This window comes from Nicotiana tabacum, chromosome 22 (genome assembly GCF_000715075.1).
Source record: "Nicotiana tabacum cultivar K326 chromosome 22, ASM71507v2, whole genome shotgun sequence".
Lineage (NCBI taxonomy): Eukaryota > Viridiplantae > Streptophyta > Magnoliopsida > Solanales > Solanaceae > Nicotiana > Nicotiana tabacum.
This window is the reverse complement of record NC_134101.1, coordinates 213,361,924-213,389,201: the sequence shown is the minus strand read 5'-3', so window position 1 is coordinate 213,389,201 and position 27,278 is coordinate 213,361,924. Positions and strand designations below refer to the sequence as shown.

At 37.4% G+C, this 27,278-nt stretch overlaps 3 protein-coding genes across 3 annotated transcripts; 1 reads left to right on the top strand and 2 right to left on the bottom strand.

Moving 5' to 3' along the window:
* Positions 1-3,195: 3,195 nt before the first annotated feature.
* On the top strand, positions 3,196-6,779 carry LOC107775543 (putative E3 ubiquitin-protein ligase ARI7). The gene has a single exon (XM_016595291.2). It carries the CDS (start codon positions 3,357-3,359, stop codon positions 6,477-6,479), a length of 3,123 nt encoding a protein of 1,040 aa, XP_016450777.1. The 5' UTR covers positions 3,196-3,356; the 3' UTR covers positions 6,480-6,779.
* Positions 6,780-23,947: 17,168 nt separating this feature from the next.
* LOC142176256 (uncharacterized) lies at positions 23,948-24,268 on the bottom strand. The gene has a single exon (XM_075243386.1). It carries the CDS (start codon positions 24,266-24,268, stop codon positions 23,948-23,950), a length of 321 nt encoding a protein of 106 aa, XP_075099487.1.
* LOC107775545 (uncharacterized) lies at positions 24,269-25,246 on the bottom strand. The gene has a single exon (XM_016595293.2). The coding sequence runs from the start codon at positions 25,244-25,246 to the stop codon at positions 24,269-24,271; it is 978 nt and encodes a 325-aa protein (XP_016450779.2).
* Between the last annotated feature and the right edge of the window lie 2,032 nt (positions 25,247-27,278).

Genomic DNA, 27,278 nt, shown 5'->3' with positions numbered 1-27,278 from the left:
TAGTGCTATCATAAATATCGTCGACGAACATTTTATATCGGTTCCAACCTCCTTATTTTTCATAAAAACATAATATAGCGATTTCTTTTTTGATATTTTCAGGTACCTGAACCTCTCATGAGATTTTATGAAGTGTTATGTCATGTGATCTTCTAGATCACTTGCCTCCTTTATTATGATCATTTGCTTATCTTCTTTATGAAGAAGTTTATTTGAAACCGATTTGTCTATACGCTTTAAGCGTACCATAGACTTTGTCCTTCTAGGACTTAATATGAGCATTTCCAATGAGAATATAGTTACTTTTTTTGGATAAGCAAATGCGTATGGCATGCTTTGCAATATGTTGCAAATGAATTATCTTTTTATGAACTTTAAGTTCATATTATCTTATTCGAGGATCTAGATGTACACACGATAATTCATTCCACGTAACCTTTTCCCAACTATTTATCCAGTCTCCTCCTCATGTTAGAAAACTAACTTGTTTCTCAACTTTGAAAACTCATCTTTGCACGTTATGGTGTTAATCAAAGTATACATCGCATATTAATAATAATAAGATGGAATTATTTGGTTCCTTACCTTGAACCACTTGTGAGGGAGAATATAATATACTTTGGTATATAACGTATATCAAATTGATATATATAACTTTGTTTTCGTAAGCAATTATTTAGCTATTAAGTGGACGCACTCAATAAATCATTTTGCTAAACCAATTATGATGTAAACCAACTTATCAAGATAAACTATTTTGAATAAAAAATTTGAAAATTATGCTCTAAATCAAATTATTGAGCAAGTTACCTCGCAAACACCATGTTGTGGGTTAATAATAATTGCACATATAACCATCTCATAGATGCATCTTATGAGGTATACATGACAGGTGAATGAGCCCATATTCACCTTTGATATTTTCAGTATTCATGGGATTCAATCCCAATTTTAGTTGGTCTATAATTAATGAGAACAAGCAATATAAGAGAATCCGTAAAGAACTTTCTAGTTCTTTAATATTTACCCATGTGAATTCTCTTTTATTTTGCACATCATACTTAAATTAATGGATAAACCAATTATGTCAACTGAATAAATTATCAATATTGATAAAGTTCATATATACAACATGAAGTGTGCAATTATCAATAAACTTCAAGTTTATTATGATATGAGTTTTTATATCAATAAACATCCACTTTATTGTGGTATTCTTTTATTTGTGTAGTACAAACTAGAAAATAAAGTAGGTAACTTTTTACATACATATTACCCCGCTACAAGTTGTAGTAATAGAAGATATTAAATCTTTCCTTTATTTATAGTCTCAATATAATCAACCGCTTTAGCGAATACTTTGCAAACTGAATAATTTTCTTTGAGACTTACTACAACACAATGCCTTATTGATAATCAATTTTATTCCTCCAAAATAGTAATAATTGGCTCTTCTAGAGCTCTCAATTAATTTAGACTATCACATATTCATCAACATCCATATGGTGAATATCTCTTTCAAGGAGAAAGTTATACCATTATGGTCATGGTTAAAATTATATGCAAGATATGTTTCTTGCATTAATGTTATTCTTTAATAATCACATTACCAAAATATTTTGGTGTGCATTAGGTACGTGACCAATGACCATTCATACTATAATAATGAGATTATTTTCTTATATCATCTCAAACCTCCTTCTAGAAGTGAGTGTGATATATTCACTACCACTAGCACGTTCATATTCTTCCAAGAATGAATATATATTCATAAATTTGATGTTGTCACATTCACATCATGAATGGAACATAATCATCTATATGTGCTTTATAAAATCTCATGTCAAATCGATGACGAATATTACTTTCACAGTGAAGGATTATTTTGAGAATCCTTATTATTCTCATTATCACAATAATGACGACTATAACTTTGTCTATTGCCACGTCCACATCCATTGATACCTTCACGGTAATAATTTTGTCTTCTTTCAGACTTATCACATATTGCTATCACATTCTCTTAAGGGAATGAGACAGAAGTAAATTCAATAAGACGGGTTTTCACTTCTTGTGCTCACGATCATACATGACTTTGATCATGGCAGGACATAGAAATTTTACTACTTTGGGTGGTTATAATTTCTTTCAAACTCCATTAGAGTTACAATCAAAATTTATCGTCTTTGCTTGTATTTAAAATCAAATTATAGAATGTCAAGAATTTGAAAGAGAAAAGTAAAATACTTACCTAAAATCCAGAATTTAATCATGAAAGAAGTTCATGGAACAATTGACAATCATTATGTTCAATCTCAAAACTTCTACTCAATTGGTTAGAGTCTCGTGCTGATAACGTGTTATAAAATAATAAAAGAAGAAAGAAGATTGCAGAGAAAAGTAGGGAGAGAGAATTCTTATTGATTTTGGGATGATTTACAATGGAATAGAACCTTTTATTTATAGGGAGAGGGTGACTTAGTCACCAAGTAATAAACCCTAGAATCTCTCTAAATATGAAAATTCACCATAAATAAAATTCTATTTATAATAATACAAATATTCTTAAAAGGTAATCCAACTCGTATTTTCCTCAAAAATGTTTTTGACTAAACCAAATCCAAGCACGTTGTTTGTTCACATTGTTTTCATTCCTCACCATATATTCGTATGTCTATGATTTGATTTTTTTTTTTAAATTCTTACTTCATTTATGCAGGGCGGATCAATGGCTCATATTATGGGTACGTAAATTCATGATCTCTTTGCAAAACTAGATATTTTATGTATATATTTTTTAGAATTGGTCTAGTATTATGTATTGGCACATATACTCCACAAAAGTTGATCGAATGATGTACTTGATTCAATATTTAATTATTTAATCAACGAAACAGGATCAATTCCCAGTTAGTATTTTTTTTCCTCTGCAATGCACTCATGTTCTAGAAATCCTAGATCCGCCCTGCATCTATGTCTTCCAATCTTCTAATTATGCACAAGGTAAATGAACATGCTAGAGAAAATTTAACGAAAAATTGTTACAGAAATACAGTTACGTATTAGTTAAGTTGCCACACAATATCTATTCATGAAGGCGAGAAGGTAAAGGAATATTTTTCCTGCCACGTGGACATTGTGGGCCCAAAGGTTGAGGAAATATGTAAAACTTTTTCCAATCAGGCAATCACTGTGCGGATTTCAACCATCTTAAAAACAGTATTTTAGGGCTAAAATTCTGTTCCGAACAATAGCATTAGTACTACTGCTACTTTCACTCACCTCCCACTTTATTCACCTCTATTTATTCTCCTTTTATTAAATTTTTACCTTTACAAAATTCATCTCAGTTGATCATGGAGTCCGACGATGACATGTACGGGGGAAGCGACGTAGACTCCGCCACCGGCGATGATTTATACGGCAACGACGTCATCACCGGTAACGAGAGTGACGTGGACTCCGTTGGCGGCGACGATGATTTCATCGGTAATGATTCCGATCATCTTTGTACTGGCAAAAACTTCGTCGTTTTATCCGACGATGATATTCGTCATCTCATGGACGATGACATCTCTAAAGTTTCATCAGTTCTCTCAGTTTCCAAAACTGAAGCATCTATTTTACTCCGTCGGTATAACTGGAGCGTGAATAAAGTTCACGAGGAATGGTTTGCCGATGAATCGAAAGTTCGAGAAGCTATTGGTTTAAAAATAGCGGAAAAAATTGTTCAATTTCCGGATGATAAGTTATTAGCTTGTGGAATATGCTTTGAGGATTATTCATCTGATGGAATTTTGGCATCTGCGTGTGGTCATCCTTTTTGTGTTGAATGTTGGAGAGGGTATATTAGTAATTCCATATCTGATGGTTCTGGATGTTTAAATTTGCGATGTCCGGAACCATCTTGTAAAGTTGCTGTCTCACAGGATATGATTGATTCATTGACGTGTGATGATGATAGAAAGAAGTACTATGGATTTCTTTTTCGTTCTTACGTTGAGGAAAACAGGAAGATTAAGTGGTGTCCTGCTCCGGGATGTGATTTCGCCATTGAATTTGATATAGGGAGTGATAATTGTGATGTTATGTGTGACTGTTCACATAGTTTTTGTTGGAATTGTACAGAGGAAGCTCATCGACCCGTTGATTGTGAAACTGTGGGGAAGTGGAAGGAGAAGAACTTAGCAGAGTCCGAAAATACGAATTGGATTTTGGCTTACACAAAGCCCTGTCCTAAATGCAAGAGACCGATTGAGAAGAACGAAGGGTGTATGCGAATGACATGTAGAGACCCTTGCAAGTATCAATTTTGTTGGCTGTGCCTTAATTCTTGGTCAACTCATGGCTATAATCCGTGTAACAAGTACAAGCCGGGGAATGAAGATGAGAAAAAGAAAGAAATGGCCAAGCAATCTATTGTGAAGTACACACATTATTACGAGAGATGGGCTACTAATGAGAAGTCAAGGCAAAAAGCTGTAACGGATTTGAGGAGAATGGGAGAAGTTAATGTTAAGGAGCTGAGTGAATTGCAAAGCATACCAGAGACGCAATTGAAGTTCATTATAGAAGCTTGGAATCAGATCGTTGAATGCAGGAGAGTGTTGAAGTGGACTTATGCTTATGGATTTTACTTGCCTGATGAGGAGCACACGAAAAGGCAGTTTTTCGAGTTCTCGCAAGGTCAGGCAGAAGCTGGTTTGGAGAGGCTTCACCATTGTGCAGAGAGTGAACTGGAGAATTATCTGAATGTTGAAGAAAGTAATTCCAAAACATTTGATGATTTCCGTATAAAGCTTACTGGTCTGACTAGTGTGACTAAGAATTACTTTGACAATTTAGTTAGAGCACTTGAGAATGGGCTTGAAGATGTGCATTCGCAAGGGGCTCATGGCGACATGCCAACCAGCTCCATAAATGCAGCTGAAAGCAGCAAAAGGACGAGCTTGAAAAATGGTAGGGACAGGATGCCCTTGAAGGCAAGAGCTGAATTCATGAGGCTCGTGAGAACTAGAAATGCAGGACTACCTGGCATTAACAACACTGCAAGCTCAAAACATGCCTTAGTTGCTCCAGGAGGAAATATAAATGGCTCCAAGAATCTTGTTATAAGTGGAGACAACACTTTGAGAACATCAAACAATCCACTTGTAGCTGGGGGCACCAACTTTATGGGATCAAAAGATGCACTTGTAGCGGCAAGGAGCTACCCTATGAGCCCACAATTTTTGCAACTAGCTGGGTTGAGCAGCACTACTGACTCGAGTAATTTGCAGCTAGATGGGGGCAGCAAGGTGATGAACATTGGGGGAGGCAGTGTGACAAACTTGGCAAATGCACATGTGGCTGGGAGAAACAACCTCACTGTACCAAAAAATCCACTTGAAGCTGGGGGCAGCAACTTTGTGGGATCGAAAGATGCACCTGTAGCAGGTAGGAGCTATGCTATGGGCTCAAAGTTTTTACAAGAAGCTGGGGTGACCAGCACTACTGGCTCAAGTAATTTACAGCTAGCTGGAGGCGGCAAGGTAATGAACATCGGGGGAGGCAGTGTGACAAACTTGACAAACGCACATGTGGCTAGAAGCAACAACCTCACTGTATCAAAAAGACCACTTGAAGCCGGGAACAGCAACTTTATGGGATCCAAAGATGCACTTGCAGCAGCGAGGAGCTACGTTATGGGCTCACAACATTTACAGCAAGCTGGGGTGACCAGCACTACTGGCTCGAGTAATTTACAGCTAGCTGGTGGCAGTAAGGTAATGAACATTGGGAGAGGCACTGTGCCAAACTTGGCAAATGCACATGTGGCTGGAACCAACAACCTCACTGTCACTAGAAATGTGGCTTGGGGCAGCAAGGTGATGAACTTTGGGGGAGGCGGCACAAACTTGGCAAATGCACATGTAGCTGGAAGCAACAACCTCACTGTGTCTAAAACTCCAAATGCGGCTTGGGGCAGCAAGGTGATGAACACTGGGGGAAGTGGTACAAACCTGACAAATGCACATGTGGCTGGAAGCAACAACCTCACTGTGTCTAAAACTCCACATGTGGCCGGTGGCAGCAACGTGATGAACATTGGGGGACGCGGTGCAAACTTGGCAAATTCACATGTCGCTGGAACCAACAACCTCTCTGTGTCTAAAACTCCACATATGGCTGGGAGCAGCAGTAGGATAGGTGGCGGGAAAAAACGCAGGACATCAAATGCTGGGACAGCCTTAATCATAAATTTGGATGACGACGATTTAGGAGAGACAACTTCTACTGCAGGGGCATCATTAACACAAAACTTGATTGATGATTTGGAAGGTTGGGCATGCAATTCGTGCACATTTCTGAATGCTAGCTCTGCCACGGCATGCCTAATGTGCAGTGAAGATACTTCTGGCAGTTGGGAATGTGAAATATGTACATTTGTCAATAAGAAGCATGCTTCGGCATGCCAAATGTGTGAGCACCGTAGATAAAGTCCTTGCTTGCGTCTAAAAATAAATGGCTGCTCGGAGGATACTCTTGGCTACAAGTTAGTTTTTGAATTATTGCTACCTTACTGTTTTACCAGTCTTATGTTCTTTTTGGTCGATAGCTGCCTAAAAGTTTCATATTGCATCTGTTGGATGCATAGGCTTAAGTAGTAGTATAGTAATGCATATATGGGGTTCCTGGTATTTATAGTGATACACATTCTCCAGGTACATAACAGCTTTTGTCATATTTCTTACTAGTAAAGGCCAATACATTATTCTCCTTATTGTGAAGACTTAAAAGTTGGTACATTGGCTTATCTCTTTATTCTGTTACCAATGTGGCTTTGGAAGCATTTCTGGAATTATAATTCTGCTTTTGATGTCTTCTAGGTTTCTAGCAATTTTAAGAATCAAAACGAGCTAGAAAGAAAATTCTGTTTGACCTGCAGAGGACATGATAAGCAGATAACTAAGCTTTTGGGCTTTGACCAAACATTCCTGGCACTTGTCTAGTGAATATTAAACTATGTAGTCTGAAACTTGTCGGTATCTTGAAGATGTAGAACATTTTAAAGGAAGATGTCTGGCATAAATTTTCGGAGGGTGGCTGGTGTGCCCAATCTTTATTTGGTTGACACAGCAAATGTTCTCAATGTTTGTTTTCACTTTTATTGGGTGCTCCATATATCTTTGTTGTTACAGCCAAGAATTTATTGCAGGGGCCTCTTTCAGCCAAAACTATATGTACTTAATGAGTATTATTGTTATTATTTCATCTGCATTACTGTCTATACCTTTCTCTACTGGATCTATACCCTTTTTCCTTTTGCATACAAAGATGCTTAATCTTGCTGCATGTTGTAAATGCCTAATTGATAGGGAACACAACTCTGAGAAAGTTACTGCAAACCTGTTCCAAAATGCCCTATTGATTGAGTTCCAACTTGGAAAGTTAATTGTAGCACCTCTCTTTAGCTAATATTTACCCCTCGTGTGCTACAAAACTTGTAAGGCCATAGTGGTAATGTAGCTGAAAATTATCCAACATCTCACAATATGAAGGTCTCAAGTTTTAGTCTAACTCCAAGCCCTTGGAGTGGGATGAACCTATACGGGCACATATAAACACTCATAGATGGAGAACTCAATGATAAGCTTGGATGCAGACATCAGGGATCGATGCAGCCCTTTGGTCCAGGTTCATCCGAACTCAATAATTTAATGAGTATCAACGGAAAGCCCTAACTAGTAGATTCTAGAAGTACGAAAGTCATGAAATTCCAAACGAGTGTTAACACAGAAAACAAATTACAGTATGAATTTTCTGCAAAACTATAAAATTTTGGTTTTTACAATTTCATGGGGATAATCTTAAATCATGCTCTGATACCAGTGTTGGGAATTATGTAATTCCAAATACGGGCACAAAATATCTCGAGAATTTTGTGTACCTTTTCTGCAATAGAGAATTTGAAGCAAAGAAACTGCTGCAAGCCCCACTGTGTTTCACTAGGAAACCGGATTTTGTTCCACGAACTAAATGTCTACAATTGTGTGTTTTTGGAAAGAGAGTAAGATAAGAAGAATAAATCATTTGTTTTCTGTGTTATGTAGTAGTTACCCAGGAAAAGAATGTTCTTTTAAAGAAGATAACCACTTTTAACTTCTTGATAACCACCTGCCAAATTTAGCCTCCATTAAAACTCTTTTAACTTCTCTAAACTCTTTTGAATTGATCTCTTGATTATCTCAAGCTAAGAATAAAATAAATTTAGGGTGTGTTTGGTATGAAGGAAAATATATGTTTTCTATTTTCCCATGTTTGGTTGGCCTAAATGTTTTGGAAAATATTTTCCTCATGAATTTATTTCCTCCAATTGGAGGAAAATGTTTTCCCTATCAAGAGAAGGAAAACATTTTCCAAAACTCTTCTCAACCTTCCCTACCCTATTCGCACCAACCCACCGCCACACCTCACCCCACCCACCCAACCCTAACCCCAACCCCGCCCCACCCCCACCTACCCTCCCCACCCCACCCTAAATAAAAATATATTATTAATAGTACTTTCTTTTCATATTATCTTATAGTTTTTTTTTTCATTTAAACAAATGAGTATTTTTTTCATGATATAAATTTTTTTTTTTTTCATTTTCACAAAAAAATACTTTCTTTTCATGTAAAAAAAGTATTTTTTTCATTTCAACTAAAAAAAAGTATTTTCTTTTCATGATACAAAAAAAGTATTTTTTTTCTTCATTTCAACAAAATGAGTATTTTCTTTTCATGAAATAGAAAAAGTATTTTCTTTTATTTCAATAAAATGAGTATTTTATTTTCATGTTGTAGAAATAGTACTTTCTTTTTCAACCAAAAGGAGTTTTTTTATAGTTATAGAGCACAAATTTTAACGTTATTTTTGCGTAAAAAAGTAAAGCGCCATATTAGTTACTTTTGGTTTGTGTGAAAAACTGGAGGGGAATTGAAACATAGTTGACATTGAAAAACTGGTTTTGTTTGTATTCAAGTCCAAAATTTAACTGACAGTTCAGAAAAAGGTATTTTTTGTTTTTACTCCCCATTTCAGATACTCACATTGTGAGCAGCGGCGTAATTATATATGTCGAGGTAGTCAGTTGTATACTTTTTGTGGAAAATAATAATGCGTATAGGTCAAATATTACATTTTCTACAAATATACTTAATCTTGAATACCTTTAGCGCAATTCTAGACTTTGTCACCGATTGTACAATGACTTCAAAAACTCAGTTTCAGAGCCAAGAGGAAAATAGAACAATAAAAGATTAAAAGATGAATGTAATTTTGAACCTCATATTGACCCAACGATGTTGGCGTCTCACACTTACAGGGAACTAGCTGTAGAGAAAGGAAGAACCAAACAGTAGCGAGAAATAATGAAAAATCTGATTTGACTGAAATTTGTTTTGAAGATCAAAATATGTTTGGACATAAGTTTTCAAAACATATTTCACTTAAAAAAAAAATGAAACATAATTTATACCCACAAGTTCTAAAAACTATCACAAATACCCAACAATACCTTTATCAATAACATTCATTATATTATCACAAACATAGTCCTGAACATAAATAAATTTGGTACAAAATTATCATTTTTATAATGAACTACATAACACACTATCAGATGACTGAGAAGACAAAACAGCATTGTTACAAAATAATAAATTGTGGGCTCTTATATAAAATACAAAAGTTTAGAGCAATTTTTAAAAAATATAATAGTGATATTTTGGGTCAAAATAAGCTCTTGAGCTGGTTTTGGGATTTGGGTTTTGGATTTTGGGAATTTTCCAAAATGTAGATAAAATCTATGGCCAAACATGTATTTGCCAAAAAAATTCCAGATATATTTTGGCAAATCTATGGCCAAACGGGTCCTAAGTATGAACGTGATCAATTTGGACTTTTGAGACTCTACAAGAACAGTATAGTTTAACTGGACTCTTTTCTGCTCTATCTTCGCATTTGTTCAGCTGAGAGCTTAAATTGGTTTTGATGATTAACAAACAGTTGACAAAGAACCAGTTACCCTAAAGTAGATGCCGGAAAAAGATGTGCTTAAAAATAATTTTGATGATTAACTAACAACTGGCAACGAACTAGGTCTCTTGAATATATTTGTTGTGCTGATATATATGGAGGGTGTTTGACTAAGCTTATAAGCTGGTCAAGTAAGCACTTTTCGGTTTATCTACGCGTTTGGTAAAATTAAAAAGGCTTATAAGTCATAAATAGGTTAAAAGCCATAAGTTGGTCACTAATTTTTAGCTTATAAGTACTTTAAATTTGACCAAGATTTTTACTATTTTATCCCTAAAATATTCCTTTTTAAAATAAAACTCCTGCTATATCGATATCCCCTGCCTCATATTTCTTCAAACTTAAACCCTCCGTTTCTTCAAGTTTGCAATTCTCGTTGATAATATTTGAGGTAAGGAAATTCTCTATTCCTTTGCATATTTTGTATCTATATGATTGTGTATTAATCTTTGAACTGTAAGTAATAAACAAAGGCATCAATTCTTTGGTGTATTACTTTTTAAGTGTTGTATTAATCTCAATGGACACTGGTGATGAAGACAAGAGATAAATTATTATTATTATTATTATTATATAGCTTATGATTATATACTTATCAATAAAATTATACATATCATAAATTTATATAATTATCATAAAATAAATTATATATATCATAAATTTATCTTATCTAATCATATTCGTATTTGAAGTAAAATGACAAATATATTATTTTGTATTTGAATCGATCTAGAATCGAAAATCTTGAAGAAATTACGCCCTTATAGTGTAAATATTTCTAAGGTTATTTAAGTCATTTTAACAGAAAAAGAGATTATCAGCTCGTTTTTACCAAACATTGCAACAACTTATTATCAATTTCTGCACTTGCATCCAAGCACGTAACTGCTTATTTATTAAATTATTTTTAGCACGTAAAAGTGCTTTTCAACACCTAATACTTATCACCTACTTTAAATCAGCTAATCCAGATGGGATCATGGTTACATATGTGACAAGCATATATCGAAAAAACTAGATTACTTGAAGGCGATGATCAAAAGTTGAAAAGTTAGATTCCTTATGCAAGTTGGATTTATTGAAGGATTTATTTCGTGGAATGGAAGTATGAAAATCATTGGAGGAATTCATGGTCAATAAAGATTTATTAATTATGAGAATACTTGCATGAAAAGAAAAGGCATGTGAAAGAGTCTTTTATGGAAAGAAAATAGAATCCTTTTAGGATTTATTTTCCTTAAGAGATAACCAAATTATTTCAGGTCTAGGAGCTAAAATTTAAAAAGGATTCGGCCAACCTCATTCCTATATGAAGCATCGTTGTTGCTATTGAAGCCAATGCTATTTCGTGCAAATACAGAGAATCATTCAAGAAATAAAGCATTCATAGCAAGAAGGTGCTTTCAAGGATTCATGCTGCTCAACTGAAGAACTAGGTCCTAGAGGCGAAGCTGCTGGAGTTCTTAAGTTGTTTAAGGGTGCGTCAATTATTCTTTAATCGTAATCTATATTGCTTATTGAGAAGTATACTCATAGGTAAAGAAAGTAAGATAATTTGTTTTCGCTTTATATACTAGAGTTAGTTTAGAAAGGGTTATCTACAATTAAGTCGATTGTAGGGTTTAAGGTATCAGAGTTTGTCCCTTTGATTATAGAGTTGTAACATAAAATTTAGCTATAATTAGTTTGATTATAGGGTTTAAGGTGCTAGAGTTAGTCCCTTTGGTTATTGAGTTGTAACCTAAAGCTTTAAGACAAATCCTATGAGCGTAGGTCGTGATTTTTACTTCCTTGAATAAGGAAATTTTTCCCGTAAAAATCGTTTGTGTACTTTAATTTTGGCACAACACTTTCGGATTTGTGATAGAATAGTTAAGTCAAAGAATCAGGTTCTTTGGCATGCAAAAATTTACAAGATACAGTTCATCCTCCCTCTTGTGTCTAGGTGCTTCCTAAAATAACAGTTGGTATTATAGCAGGTTCTTTCAAGCAAGTCTAACACCTGAAACGATCCGAGATGATTGCACCTCCAGACGCTCAAGAAAAACAATTAACCATAATGCCACCATTTTTTCAACGGGAAATATTATGGATGGTGGAAGGAAAGAATGCGTGATTTAGTTACCGGCCCTAAAACTAGGGAGTAATATAATAATGAAGATGTCAAGGCTGTTCAGAAGAATGCTAAGGTGTCACGGTCCCAATCTCCCATCGTAGGATATCGTGATGACACCTAGTCTCTAAGACTAGGTAAGACTAACATACATGAAGGAATAACAGAAATAATAATAGAACTTCAAATTTAAACCAATCAGCTATCATAAAAGAACTCCACAATACAGCTGACAATAACTCCCAAAATCTGGTGAGATTGAGTCATAAGATCTACACAAGTATACGGAAACATCCCTAATACACAATTATCTAAATAAAGAGTATGCAATAGAAAATAAGAACAGAGGGTAACTCTGAGGCTTGCAAACGCCGGCAAGTATACCTTAAATTCTCCAATTTGGAAGCTCTACTCACTGGTGCCTAGCCTTGTATGAGGTACCTGGATCTGCACAAAAAAATGTGCAAAATCATAGTATGAGTACACCACAATAGTATCCAGTAAGTATCAAGCCTAACCTCAGTAGAGTAGTGACGAGGTTAGGTCAAGACACCTACTAGGATAAGAAAAAGAAATTGAACAAGTATAATATAGTCTACGAATGTAAATGAAGAAAATGAAGCAATAAGGAAATACAACATGATAGACTACAACTGAATTTAAAGAGATAAATGCAACAAGGAAGGAACACATAATAAGAATATCAAGAAAACAATACAGACAAATACAAGTGAGGTAAATGAGAGATAACAACAAGAATCACAACTGAGGTGCCTCATAATCTCATTCCAGATTCACAATCACAATCATTCCTTATATCATCGCGGGAGTGTTATATTTAGTTTTTGAAAATTATTTTTTCCGAAATAGCTACCCGCGTTTTAGCCCACCTGTGATAACCATGACCCGAAGATACCCCACGATAACCTGGGTGGGCTAACTGAGCAGGCCTGAAAGAATGACCTCTACCATGCTGGAACTGGCCCCTCGAAGGAGCACCACTATAACTGCTAGATCCTCGAGGCCTCTTGGCCTCCCTCTCCTCCCGATCCTGACGGCGAACCGTCTCAATCTTGTGAGCTATATCAACTACCTCCTCGAACGTAGCACCCAACACTCTCTCTATAATCATCAAAATACGAAGATAGTAGTTAAGGCCATCAACAAATCTCCTGATCCTCTCACGATCTGTTGGAACCATTCAGACGGCATGGCGAGCCAACTTGGAAAACCTCGACTCATACTGTGACAAAGTCATATCCCCCTGTCTCAACCACTCAAACTGTCTATGCAGCTCCTCTCTGCGAGACTGCAGCACATACTTCTCCAGGAAGAGAACGGAGAACTCATGCCAAGTAAGAGGCGCTGCTCCAACTGGCCTATGCCTCTCATACGCCTCCCACCAAGTGAAGGCAGCCCCAGAAAACTGAAAGGTAGTAAATGCCACACCACTAGACTCAAGAATCCATGTTGTACGGAGCATCCACTAGCACTTATCCAAGAAACCCTGGGCATCCTCGCCCTCTGCTCCGCTAAATGTCAGAGGCTGGAGTCTACCAAACCTCTCAAGATAACGCTGCTCATCATCTGGCATAACTGGCACAACAAACTCCTGAGCTAGTGCAACCGGCTGGGCTGGAGGTGCCCCCAGCGTATGAAGTCCCTACACTACCTACTCAGGTGTGCGAGCAGCGGGGGTCTGATTGCCTCCCCCAGCCTGTGAAGTAGTTGCTACTGTAGTGGCTGAAACTGCCTGAGCTAGGCCAATGCAAACTGATAAGATTTGTGCCAAGGCCTCTTGAAGACCCGGAATCACGATGGGCACAGCTAGTGCCTGAACTGGTGCTGCTGGAGCATCCATAGCTGGAGCCTGATCCGGAGCTAGGGCAGCTGGTGGATCTATAGGTGTTGTCCTCGCTGCTCTGCCTCTGCCGCGACCACAACCGCGTCCACAGCCTCTGGTGGTCTCAGCTGGTGGCACTGGTGGTCGTCCACCTCGTCCGGTAGCTCGCGTCCTCACCATCTGTGAGAGAATGAAATAATAGATGTTTAGTACTTGGACCAACAAGTTCGCAGGACAAGAATTTCAAGAATATGAAGTTTTTCCTAAAGGTTCTGCAGCCTCTCGAGGATAAATACAGACGTCTCCGTACCGATCCGCGAGACTCTACTAAACCTGCTCATGACTCATGAGACCTAAGTAACCTAAAATCTAATACCAACTTGTCACGACCCAATTTCCCGAACCCAGTCGTGATGGCGCCTGTCGTGAACACAAGGCCAACCAGACCAAAACAGACCACCTCTTTTAAACAATTAAATACCATAAATAGTTCTAAAACATGATATAATAACCATAATTTGCGGAATTAACGATAACACCAGTAGAAACCATCTCGACACAGCCCAAACTGGGGTGTCACAAGTCATGAGCAACTAATAGTTCCGGATACCAGTCTACTAGATATGAAATCCGTTACAAAAGTTCAAGAACATGAAAATAGTAAGATAAGGGAGGTACGGGGGCTGCAGACGCCAACAACTACCTCGTAGTCTTCGAAAACACTGCCTGGACTGGGACGATCAGCACTCAGGAACGGACTCTGCTATACCTGAATCTGCACACACGGTGCAGGGAGTAATGTGAGTACTCCGACTCAATGAGTAATAATCATAAATAATGGCTGAAAGCAAGAAAACACGTAAAGGCAAAAAACAATTCTATATCAAGCAGTAAAATCACTTGAGGTAGTAAATCCACGAAGAAATCAAATGAAGTTCCTTTAAACCAAGTAAAACAGGTAATTTAGCAGGTGAATAACAAGTAGAAATCCGCCCCTCGGGCACAGTAACAATCACTCAGAACAATATCAGCCCTTCGGGCTCACTCTCGGTACAATATCAGCCCCTCGGGCTCACTCTCAGTACAGTATCAGCCCCTCGGGCTCACTCTCAAATCATGATGGGTACCCGCGCTCACTATGGGGGTGCAGACTCCGGAGGGGCCCCTTACGGCCTAAGCGCAATATCAAGCCATCTCGTGGCAATAAAAAGTATCTTAGGCCCTCGGCCTCATATCACTCAGCATATCCTCACATATGGCCCTCGGCCTCACTCAGTCCGAAAATCATCACAAGCCCCTCGGGCATTAGTAAAACAATAGTTCTCAGCCCAAAACATCATTTAGCAATAACATTTAAGTTCAAATACGAATAAAAGTGGCTGAGTTTGTAAAACAGTAAATATCAACAGTACTGAGTTCAAGTAATAAGTCAAACAGTGAGGAATTAGTGATAAAAATCCCTGGAGGGTTCAAATAGTTAGCACGAAGCCCAAATATGGCAATCAGCCCAAATGATGACGATAACAAATAAGTTTCAGTCAAATACGTGGTAAAATCATCAATCGGGACGGACCAAGTCACAATCCCCAGAAGTAAAAGACCCCACGCTCATCACCCAGCGCGTATCTCACCTCAATACAGCACTACTATGTGCAATCCGGGGTTTCAAACCTTCAGGACATCATTTACAACCATTACTCACCTCGAACCGGCTAATTCTCTAGCTCGCGACGCCTTTGCCCCTCAAATAAGACTCAACGCGCGTCGAATTTATCCAAAATCAGAACGAATACGTCACAATATACTAATGGAATAAAGCTCAAGCGAAAATAATCGAATTACCACAAAATTCTAGAAATTGGTCAAACCCGACCCCGGGACCACATCTCGGAATTTGGCAAATTTCACAAAACTAGAATCCTTATACTCTCACGAGTCTATCCATACAAAAATTATCCAATTTCGATACCATTTGGTCCTTCAAATCATCATTTTATATTTTTGAAAGATTGTACAATTTTCTTCCCCAAATTCCATCCCGAATCACGAATTACATGATGAATTCATGTACTCTAGCCAAATCTGAGTTAGATTCACTTACCCCGATGAATTTCTTGAAAAACCTTTGAAAAATCGCCAAAATCCGAGCTCTCTAGGTCAAAATATCAAATAAAACCCAAAACCTCGTATTTATAGAGTACCCCACAGATTTTCACCTCCGCGGGCCGCACAAAATCGACCGCGGTCCGCACAAAAACGACCACGGCCGCACAAGCTTTCCTCTGCAGTGACAGGCTTTAGTATGTTGGCCATAACTTTCGCTATAGATGTCCAAATTGGATATATTTATCTTTCTGGAAACTAGACACAAAGGGCTACAACTTTCGTTTTTGAATCATATCAAAATTCCTTGTATATCAAAAGATATGAGCTTCCGAAGTAGGACCAGCTAAATGTTCTTCACCGCGGCCGCACACCATTTTGTGCGGTCCGCACAACACCTACCGCAGCCGCACTTCATTTTGTGCGGTCCGCACAGCACATACCGCGACCGCACTTCTTTTTGTGCGGACCGCGCGGGTGAGTTCGGAGGCCTGCAACCCTTCTGGACCTACTACAACTATGATTTTCGGCCTAAAACATCCCGGAACCTACCCGGAACTTCCGGAATTTCAAACCAATTGTACCAACATATCCCATGACATCGTTCAAACTTGTTCAAAACTTTGGAACGCTCACAACAACATCAAATCATTAATTTAACATAGGATTCAAGCCTAAGAACTCCAAGAACTCTTAAATTATGCTTTCGATCAAAAAGTCTATCAAATCTCGTCCGAATGACCTAAGATTTTGCACACACATCCCAAATGACACAACGAAGCTACTGTCACTCTCGGAATTCCATTCCGACTCCTATATCAAAATCTCTCCTATCAACCGGAACAGCCAAAATATCAACTTTGCCAATTTAAGCCTAAATCTTCTCTACAACTCCAAAACTCATTCCGATCTCGCTCCTAAGTTACAAATCACCTCCCGAAGCTAACCGAACCATCGGAACTCGCTTCCGAACCTTCTAATACATAAGTCAACATCCGGTTGACTTTTCCAACTTAAGCCTTCTTAAAAGAGACTAAGTGTCTCATTTCTTATCAAATCCTCTCCGAACTCAAACTAATCAACCCGATCATATAAAACACGGATAACAAAGCGTAAAAAAGCTAAAATAGGGAAAAACGGAGTGGTAACTCATGAGACGACTGGCCAGGTCGTCACAGGAAATTAAATATATACTTCCTAGTTATTACCTTACATGATCGCGAACAAACAAACGCGATCGCGGAGAACAAACTACTCCAGCTCACAAAATCCTCATAGAGGATCGCGAGAATCCAGTCGCGAATGCGATGACCAGTGATCTCCAGTATGCGAACGCGCTCGAGGCCATGCGAACGCGATGAACAACGCGTGCCTTCCCACAACCTCTCCTTCCTTCTACGTGATCGCGATTACTTAATTGTATTTGCAGAGCACATCATTCCAACCTTCAGTGAACGGGTTCTCGCTTATGCAATCGCAAAGAGAAAATTCTTATCTGCCAATAAGGACCCTACATGATCGCGGGTGAACCTTCGTGAACGTAGTGAAGGAAACCAAAACACAGAAAACCAGCAATCTCAATACAAGAACAAATGGTCTGAACTCAATCTGAAACACACCCGTGATCCCGTACGAACATACCAACAAGTCCTAAAATACGATACAAACTCACTTGAAGTCTCAAATCACATCAAACAATACCAAAACCACGAATCGCACATCGATTCAAGCCTAATAAACTTATGAACATCTAACTTCTAAAACTAATGTCGAAACATACCAAACCAACTCCAAATGACCTTAAATTTTGCACACAAGACGAAAATGACACAACATACCTATTCTAACTTCCAAAATCGAAATCCGGACCTGATATCAATAAAGTCAACTCTCGGTCAAACTTCTCAATCTTCCAAACCTTCAACTTTCCAACTTTCGCCAATTCAAGCCAAAACGACCTACGGGCCTCCAAATTAATATCTCGACATACTCCTTAGTCCAAAATTACCATATAAAGCTATCAGAACCATCAAAACTCCATTCTGGAGTCGTCTACACAAAAGTCAAACTCCGATCAACTCTTTCTACTTAAGCTTCCAACTTTGGGACCAAGTATCCCAATTCTCTCTGAAACTCACCCGAAACCAAACCAACCACCCTGAAAAGTCACATAATCATAATATATCATAGAGAAGGAAATAAATAGGGGAACAAGGCTAAAATACTCAAAGCGACTGACCAAGTCGTTACATCCTTTCCCTCTTAAAACAAATGTTCGTCCTCGAACGAGTATAGATACATGCCTGAAGTGGTGAAAAGATGAGGATAACGGCTACGCGTATCATGCTCGGTCTCCCAAGTTGCCTCCACTATTGTTGACCCCTCCACTGAACCTTCAGTGAAGAAATGTTCTTTTACCTCAACTTTCAGACATGCCTGTCCAAGATGGCCACTGGCTCCTCAATATAAGACAAATCCTTGTCCAATTGGACTGAGCTGAAATCTAAAACATGGGACAGATCGCCATGATACTTTTGGAGATTGGAAACATGGAACATCGGATGAACTACAGACGAACTAGGTGGCAATGAAAGTTTGTAGACCACCTCTCCCACTCTCTCAAGGATCTCAAAAGGGACGATATACCTAGGGCTTAAATTGCCCTTCTTCCTGAACGTCATCACACCTTTCATGGGTAAAACTCGGAGAAAAACTCGCTCTCCAACCATAAATGCAATATCACGAACCTTTCGATCCGCATAACTCTTCTATCTAGATTGAGATCTATGAAGCACATCCTGGATCAACTTGACTTCTCCATGGCATCTCGAACCAAATTTGTGCCTAATAGCTTAGCCTCTCCCGGCTCAAACCAACATACTGGAGGACAACACCGTCTCCCATATAGGGCTTCACATGGAGCCATCTGAATACTTGATTGGTAGTTATTGTAGTCAAATTCCTCAAGCGGCAAGAACTAATCCCAAGAACCCCTAAGATCCATAACACAAGCATGAAGCATATCCTCCAATATCTGAATGGTGCGCTCGAACTGTCTGTCCGTCTGGGGGAGGAATGTTGTACTCAACTCAACCCGTGTGCCTAATTCACATTATACAGCTCTCCAGAAGTGTAATGAATACAGCGTTCCCCAGTCAAAGATGATGGATACCGGAATGCCATGAAGTCAAACATTCTCGCGGATATAGATCTAAGCCAACTACTCAGATGAATAGGTAGTCCACCAGAATGAAATGAGCTGACTTGGTCAACCTATCCATAATCACCCATACGACGTCAAATTTCTTTTGAGTCCGTAGGAGCCCCACAACAAAGTCCATGGTAACATACTCCCATTTCCCCTCGGGAATCTCAAGTCTCTAAAACAAACCTTCTGGTCTCTGGTGGTCATACTTCACCTGCTGACAATTTAGGTACCGAGCTACAAACTCCACTATGTCTTTCTTCATTCTCCTCCACCAATAGTGCTGCCTCAAATCTTAATACATCTAACATAACCGGCCCTACATCCGTAACGCACCGTCATCTCCAATAGAAACCTCCTTGATATTGTCATGTTGTACCGTGTCCTTCAGGACAAGAAAATAAGAGTCGTCATACTAACGCTCTCTGATGCGATCATATAAAGAAAATCGAGAAACCATGCAAGCAAGAACTTTATTACACCTTATATTTTCGTACGTGATAGTATTCATAAGTCAATTGATGTAAGCTCATAAATGAGATTGTCTTTGAAAGTACATAAAGTAAGTTAACCATGTTACCTTGAAGGTTACAAATCTATAAGATCATGCAAACAAGTACCAAGAGGGTTGAAAGACTTAGAAGCTAAACGAATCGAAGAAAATAAATTTCATCGAAAGTTGACAAGTTAGGAACGTTATAACATTTACTTTTGGGGTGATACTAGGGTGCTCAATATGATAAGGAGGCTATGTTATGAGCTATTTTAGTCGTATGATAGTCGTGTATTACATTTTGAAGTCAAGCGAGTTGTGAAACAAAAGTTGGCAAAGGTCATCACAAGTTACATTCTTAAATGTGTTGAATATTAGGTCAAATATAGCAGAGCTTTTCTCCTAATATACTTGGAATTACAGGATGATCCATATATCAAATTGAATATCTACGAGTCTAGTTTCTAACTCAATAACCGTTCGCTGATACGATATCGAAATAAAGAGATATTTGTATTTTCGCGAGACTACGCAAGCATCTCCCAATGGGACCCACTTAGGCGGTGGTCAACCTAAAAAGGATATCCCGGTGCACTAAGCTCCTGCTATGCGTGAGGTTCGAGGAAGGGTCGGGCCATAAGGGTCTATTGTATGCAGCCTTACCTTGCATTTCTGCAAGAGGTTGTTTCCATGGCTTGAACCCATGACCTCCTAGTCGACCTACTTCACTTTAAAAACGATTTGGACGACCATTATTTCTCATTTTTCGACCCAACCTCATCCCTACACTCCCTCTAACCCTCCTAAGTAGATACCGCAAGGGTTTGAGGCGATTCCAAAGTGATTACACCATATTTCAACACCAAAAGTTAGTTCTAATAAAGAACAACACCTCTATGAGGTTGTGTTGTTATTGAGGATAATTATGGGCTGTGTTTGGCTGAAATGTCAAGTTGTTGCTACTGGATAAGGTGGGTGTAACAACCTATTAATTGTGCTTAATCTTGCTTGTATGCTGGTTAAGTTGTTAGGATGATAAACTACAAGATAATACTTGGATTAGCTTGAGATGTTGTTGTTCTTGATGGATTGATTTGAAAGTTGCTCTTATGGACTTTAAGTGGCTAGAAATTATGAAAACTAAGTTGGATATGATATTTTTAGTATGATTATGTTGGTTTTCATGTCAATATATTGATAAAATTGGTAACTAGAAAAGAAATGGCTATAAAGTACTTGGAAGTTATCCATAGTGATATTATCTTGTGTTAGGTTATTTTGGGTAGAAATTAAGTACAAGGTTGGAAATCCTTTAAAAGGTATTGGTTATTATACTGGATATATTACTAAGTTCAAGAATATTTTGTACCTTATTGTTGATGTTGTTCTTATTGTATCTCCCTAGTTGTTATTGTTGGTATATGGTATTGGAGCAGGCCATTGTTACGGGGTAGATGTTGCCCAAATTAACATAAACGAGCTACTAGTTTAAGTTGCGTACTTAGCCTTTACTCAACACTGATTTTGAATCTCCTTATACTATGTTAGATTGAGTTGAGTTGTTTGAAGAATCGCTTGGAAGGTATTATGGACTCAACGGAGTTAAGGTATGTTAAGGCTATCCCTTCTTTCCTTTTGGCATGATTCATATGATACAACAAAACGAGCAAACACGTAACTTTCACTAATGACTCTTTTCTTAGAAGTACTAGGGTTGCCTATGTTCTTGATTACGCTTATATCCTATTATCATATCGTCTATTTATGGGTCTCATAAAATACGTAAGTTGATAAAGTTTATTTGTGATATTAACCGAAGGCATATTGATCTTATGACATTTCGAGAGATCTTATTAATTTGCTTCATTATGCATTGCATTCATTTATACATGTACATTGACCCATGACCATATGGTGTTATATACGCATATATTATATGTATATGGGGTATGGGAAAAGGTTACGACATTATATACGCACCACCACCTGATCAGCTCATATACTTTGATGATTTCGCCTACAAAGGCCAAGATGATATAATGGGATACCCTTAGAGGCTTGATGATGTTGTGTACGCATATACCTATGCATGGTATGACATTTATACACATATGCATGACATTAAATGCTTCATGATTCACAGAGCTGTTCAGATTTATAGGTTGAGTCATTTACTCTATGTTTCTTTCATGTCTTTTATATATTGATTTTCATGCCTTACATACTCACTACGTTATCCGTACTGATGTCCCTTTTTCCTGGGAATGCTTCGTTTCATGCTCGCAGGATCCGAATAGACAGGTTTGACAGTCCTCCTAGTAGGCTATCAGCTCAGCGAAAGGTGTTGGTGCACTCTACTTGCTCCGGAGTTGCCTATTTGGTCAGTATGATTTGGACATGTATTGATTGGTATGGCGGGACTCTCTCCCGACCTTTATGATGTTTATGTACTCTTAAAGGCTTGTAGACAGATGTCATATATATGGATACTTGTATGGCCTTGTCGGCCTATGGTTTGGGTGTACAAATGATCATGTCAGTCTTATATGCCCGTATGTCACATGTATAAGTTTGTATATCATGTTTGATCATCCTATGTCAAGTATTCCCTTATGTTTTATTTTGGTTATCTCATGATAGACCTTCTGGCCCACTTACCCATGATGGTATGATAACAAAGATATGTTACATTAGTACTCGGTTAAGTAAGGCACCCGGGTGCCCGTCATAGCCCTGGAGTTTGGGTTCTAACAAACTTGATATCCGAGCAGTTCTGTCCTAGAGAGTCTACAAGTCGTGTCTAGTAGATTTTTGTTTATGGGTGTGTTTTGCATCACACTTATAAGTAGGAGGCTAATGGGCATTTAGGACTGTCACCCTTTCTTCTTACTCTAGATCATGTGATAAAGCTGAGTTGTAAGGATTCAAACTCCTAAATTCTATTTTATTTGTAATACAATGATACCTACATCTAGAAAGACATTTGGTAAGAGATTGAATGTAGTTGTGGAAGAGTTGAGTCAGAGGAAATCAATTTTGTGTCATGCTTATGATGAGTAAATGTGAGGTCTTCAGCAGATCATGTGTTTACTAAGACATATAAGCTTCTTGATAAGGAACCCTAAGACATGAATATCTATTCACCCATATGGTTTAAAAAGAAACAAGAGAATCAGAATGTAGATACAAGTTTCAACAAGTAAAAGAAGCAAGGTGAATAAGGGTACGAGGTACCTAGTTAGTGAAGATTATCAGTTTTTTACAATTCAGGCAAAGAAATATAAGTATTCTGAGTTACCTTCAACAGTAACAGAGGTATGTACAATTGGTCACACCCATCCCAATTATGTCCTATGGGAGGTAACAGATATAGTTTAATATAAGAATGAGATATCAAGATCCAGCTGGGATTAGAGTAACCCAAAATGGTGGATGGATTGTTATCATTAGCTAACATTTTCGAAGAACAGTGCAAACGTGGTAATAGATCTCCTTGTGAGACACTCAGATGATGCACTCTAGAATAGACAGTTAGATATGAATACTAGAATATTTAGAGATTTCAGAAGATAGGGAGTGGGATCCTAGAAGGGATAAATATTTACCTTAGTATGCTCTTGTCCCTAGTCAAGAGAGATTGTTAGGCGACCCGAAGAGCCAAGAGATGGAGCAAGGGAAGCTAAAAGCGAAAGAATATTTTATTGAAGTTTTCAGAATAAGGTGATAGACAGAAATATTAGCAGGAGAATAAGAAGAGAGTAAATGAAGCATTATGAGTAAGATGTGATAAATGAGTGACACTACTGGAAATTTGCTCTACTGCAACGGAAGTTTAGCAACAGTTACGGAACCGTTGCAATAGACAGGTTGTCGCCATGGTTATAACTAACTGTCCCCATATCCTGACGAATCTATTGGTAAAATTAAGTCATTGCAATAGTGAGCAAACCGTCGTCATAGAATCAGAGGCGGAGCTAGGATTTGGAGTGTGTGGGTTCTAAAATTTAGAATAAGATTATAACCAAAAATTGATATACAATATCAAACTGACTAAAGAATAAGTATCGATATTTAATATATAGTTAAAAAGTAACTAAAGGCAAACACAATATATGAATATAAACATTATCATTTCAATTGCACTCGACGAGTTGTCATGTTTTGAAAACGATCAATGATCGCATCATTAGATACACTTTCAAATACTTCATCCTCTATAAAACAAACTAAACAATCATTCAAAAAGTCATCACCAATCCTGCTTCGCAAATCAATTTTAATAAACTTCATTGAAGAAAAAGCCCTTTCAACCGTTGCAGTAGCCACAAGTAATATCAAACTCAGCTTCACAAGCAAATAAACAAGTCCCCATGTCTTGTAAATATTTGTTTTAACCAATGTCTTTGACAGATCACCCAGCCCTTTCAAGTTAGAGAATGCATTGTCCATTTATCGTACATAGTCAATATAGTTGTCAAGCTCATAACTAAGATCTTCAAGCTTAGAAGCAGGGAACTCATTTGGATAATATGTAGCAAGTTTCATAATCTTGTTTTTATCATAATTCGCAAAAGAATCATCGGGACTCAAACTAGCCATACCAAGAAGCAGAGAAGTATTCACTTCACTAAAACGACTATTAAGCTCCGAAAGTTGCAAATCAATAGTAGCACAAAAAACCTCTACGTACAAATGATGGGAATATGTAACAGTTGAGCTTTTACGCTTCGACTTTCCAAGTGCATACTTCTTATCCATTTTTGGGATCACAATACCATTCTTATCACAAAACGAAGAGACATCTTCTATCAAAGAATTCCATTTAGATTCTCTCATTGTTTGCAATTGCCTCTTTGTAAAATCAACAAGTTTCATTGTACTAACAATATCTTGATCTTTTTTTTGTAGGGCCATATTCAAATCATATGTAATTGCCAATAGTTTTAATATCAAATGTAATATACAAACGAACTTATAAGATCTTATATCTTCCACTAGACTTTTGGCTAATGCTTTCTCCTGATAATTTGAACTCTCATTTGAAAGAACTCCAAGTATATGAACAATCGATGAGAATAAAGAAATAAAGTTACGCAATGTCTTAAAGTGAGATCCCCAACGAGTATCACCTGGTCTTTGAAGCCCAAGTTCTTGGTTTAATCCATTTCCTGTATGAACTTCACCAAGCACTAATAACTCATCTAATTTTTTAGCTTGATCATCTATAAGCATCTCCCTACGCTTATAAGAACCTCCAACAACATTCAAAATATTAGCAAGAATGTCAAAAAAATTATTTACATCATGGTGTTTCTTTGCAACAACTACAAAAGTCAATTGCAACTGATGAGCAAAGCAATGTATGCTATGTGCCGAAGGATTATCTTTCAAAATCAAAGTTTTAAGACCATTGATGTTTCCTTGCATGTTACTAGATCCATCATACCCTTGTCACCTTATTAAAGATGAACTCAATGAATGTTGTAAAAGCAAAGAATATATTTCATTTTGTAATGCATGTGCACTTGTATCTTTAACATGAACAAGGCCAAGGAATCGCTCAATAAGTTCACCCTCTTTATTGACATAGCGCAGAACAAGAGCCATTTGTTCCTTATGAGAGACATCCTTAGACTCATCAACTAATATCCCAAAAAAATCCCCATTCAAGTCTTCAATAATTGCTTTCACCATTTCTTTTGCACAAGAATTCACAATATCTTTCTGAATATCAGGAGAAGTCATGGTATTATTTTTGGAGCTTTTTCTAATACCACATTTTTCACATCTTCCTTCCTATTTGCATACCATTTTAAGAGATATAAAAAATGGCCTCTCCTAGTAGAAGTTACACTCTCATCATGGCCCCGAAAAGGAATTCCTTCTTTCAAAAGATACCTTATCACATCAATTGAAGAATTCAAACGAACTCGATGATCACTTTTAATTTTCTCAGATTGTTTGTCCAAAGAAGTTAGAATGGATTGTTCTTGGTTCATTAAATCTAGCATCATATTAAAACATCGATTATGAACACTACCCACGTTACCCACATGTGAATTAAATCTTTCTAAAGCTTTATTCCAACCTCTAAAACCATCCGTTGTGAAAGCATCACCTACTTTTTTTCCATATCCTCCAACCTCATTTTTAAACAAGTAACAACATAAACAAAATGCTGCATCTTGTTTAATGCTATATTCTAACCATTGAGAACATGAAGTTTTAAACCATTGAGGATTAAAGTGACGCATTATTCCCCTAAAATCTCTTTTTGGAAAGACAAAACCACGGGGTTGACAAGCTCCATTTTGTATATAATTTCTCCTTATACGGTCACGTAAATTAGGAGGATATTCTGAAATTGGTTTTCATTTAGCAGAATCGGGCTCATAATAGCACACTTTATCCGATGCTTGGGAAGGATTAATATTGTTATTAATAACTGGACATGGAGAACTTGTCAAAGGAGAGCTAGAAGAAGTTGCAGAAGCTTGAGCTTGGTAAAAACTCGTGATCATATCGACTTTTGCTAGAAAAACCTAAAAATCACAAAATAGAAATTTACTTGAAGTAAAAGAGTAAATCATCATGTACTTTATTTCAATTACAAAAGTATGAGACGACATCTAACTTGTGTCAAGTTGCATCAATCAACACCAAATTTTCAGATTCAAGCAAACATCTTCATTGTTTGTTTCAATAATTAAAACTGTGCTTAGTTGTCTACTTGTCTTATTGATTTGATTATTAGTTATGACAATTTATTCACAAATTAATAGAGGAAAAAGCAAAATTTAGGACCCTAAGATTCTTTCTTTACTGGTCCCAAAATAAAACTAATGAAACTCAGAACTTTTGTCAAGATCGGTAGGGTTGGTGAGAAGCAAACTTTACCTCATGAGATAAAAGATCGGTAGGGTTGGGAGAAAAAGTTTGTCTTTAAAAAATTAAAAGCCAGAAAGCCTCTGTTAAACAAAGAAAGAAGCAAAGACTTCTGTTAAATAAAGAAAGAAAACGAAATAATGTAGGAGTATTAAAGAAAGAAGCACATTGCTTCTGTTAAACAAAAGAAACTTTAAGTACTTAAGTTAGAAAACGATGTCGTAGTGAAAAAATGTATTAAAAAAACGAAACAAAAAAAACACTGCTTTAGTGGGGAATCGAACCCATATCTTTTTCCAAAAAATCACAGCCCTTACCATTGAACCCAAACCTCTTTTGTTACTGGGTTCAACATGATATATTTATATAGATGTGGTAAATATTTCAATACAAATACAGGGTTTCGAAAAAAGTCACTGGGTTCGCCCGAACCCGCACCCACTACTGTACCTCTGCCCCTGCATAGAATGCTCTATAGGGACGATATGTTAAACTGTCGTGGTAGAGTTGTCTATTGTGACGGTTCCTTGAAAAAAAGGCCATGGGAACGGTTGTGGCTAGGGGTGGGCATCGG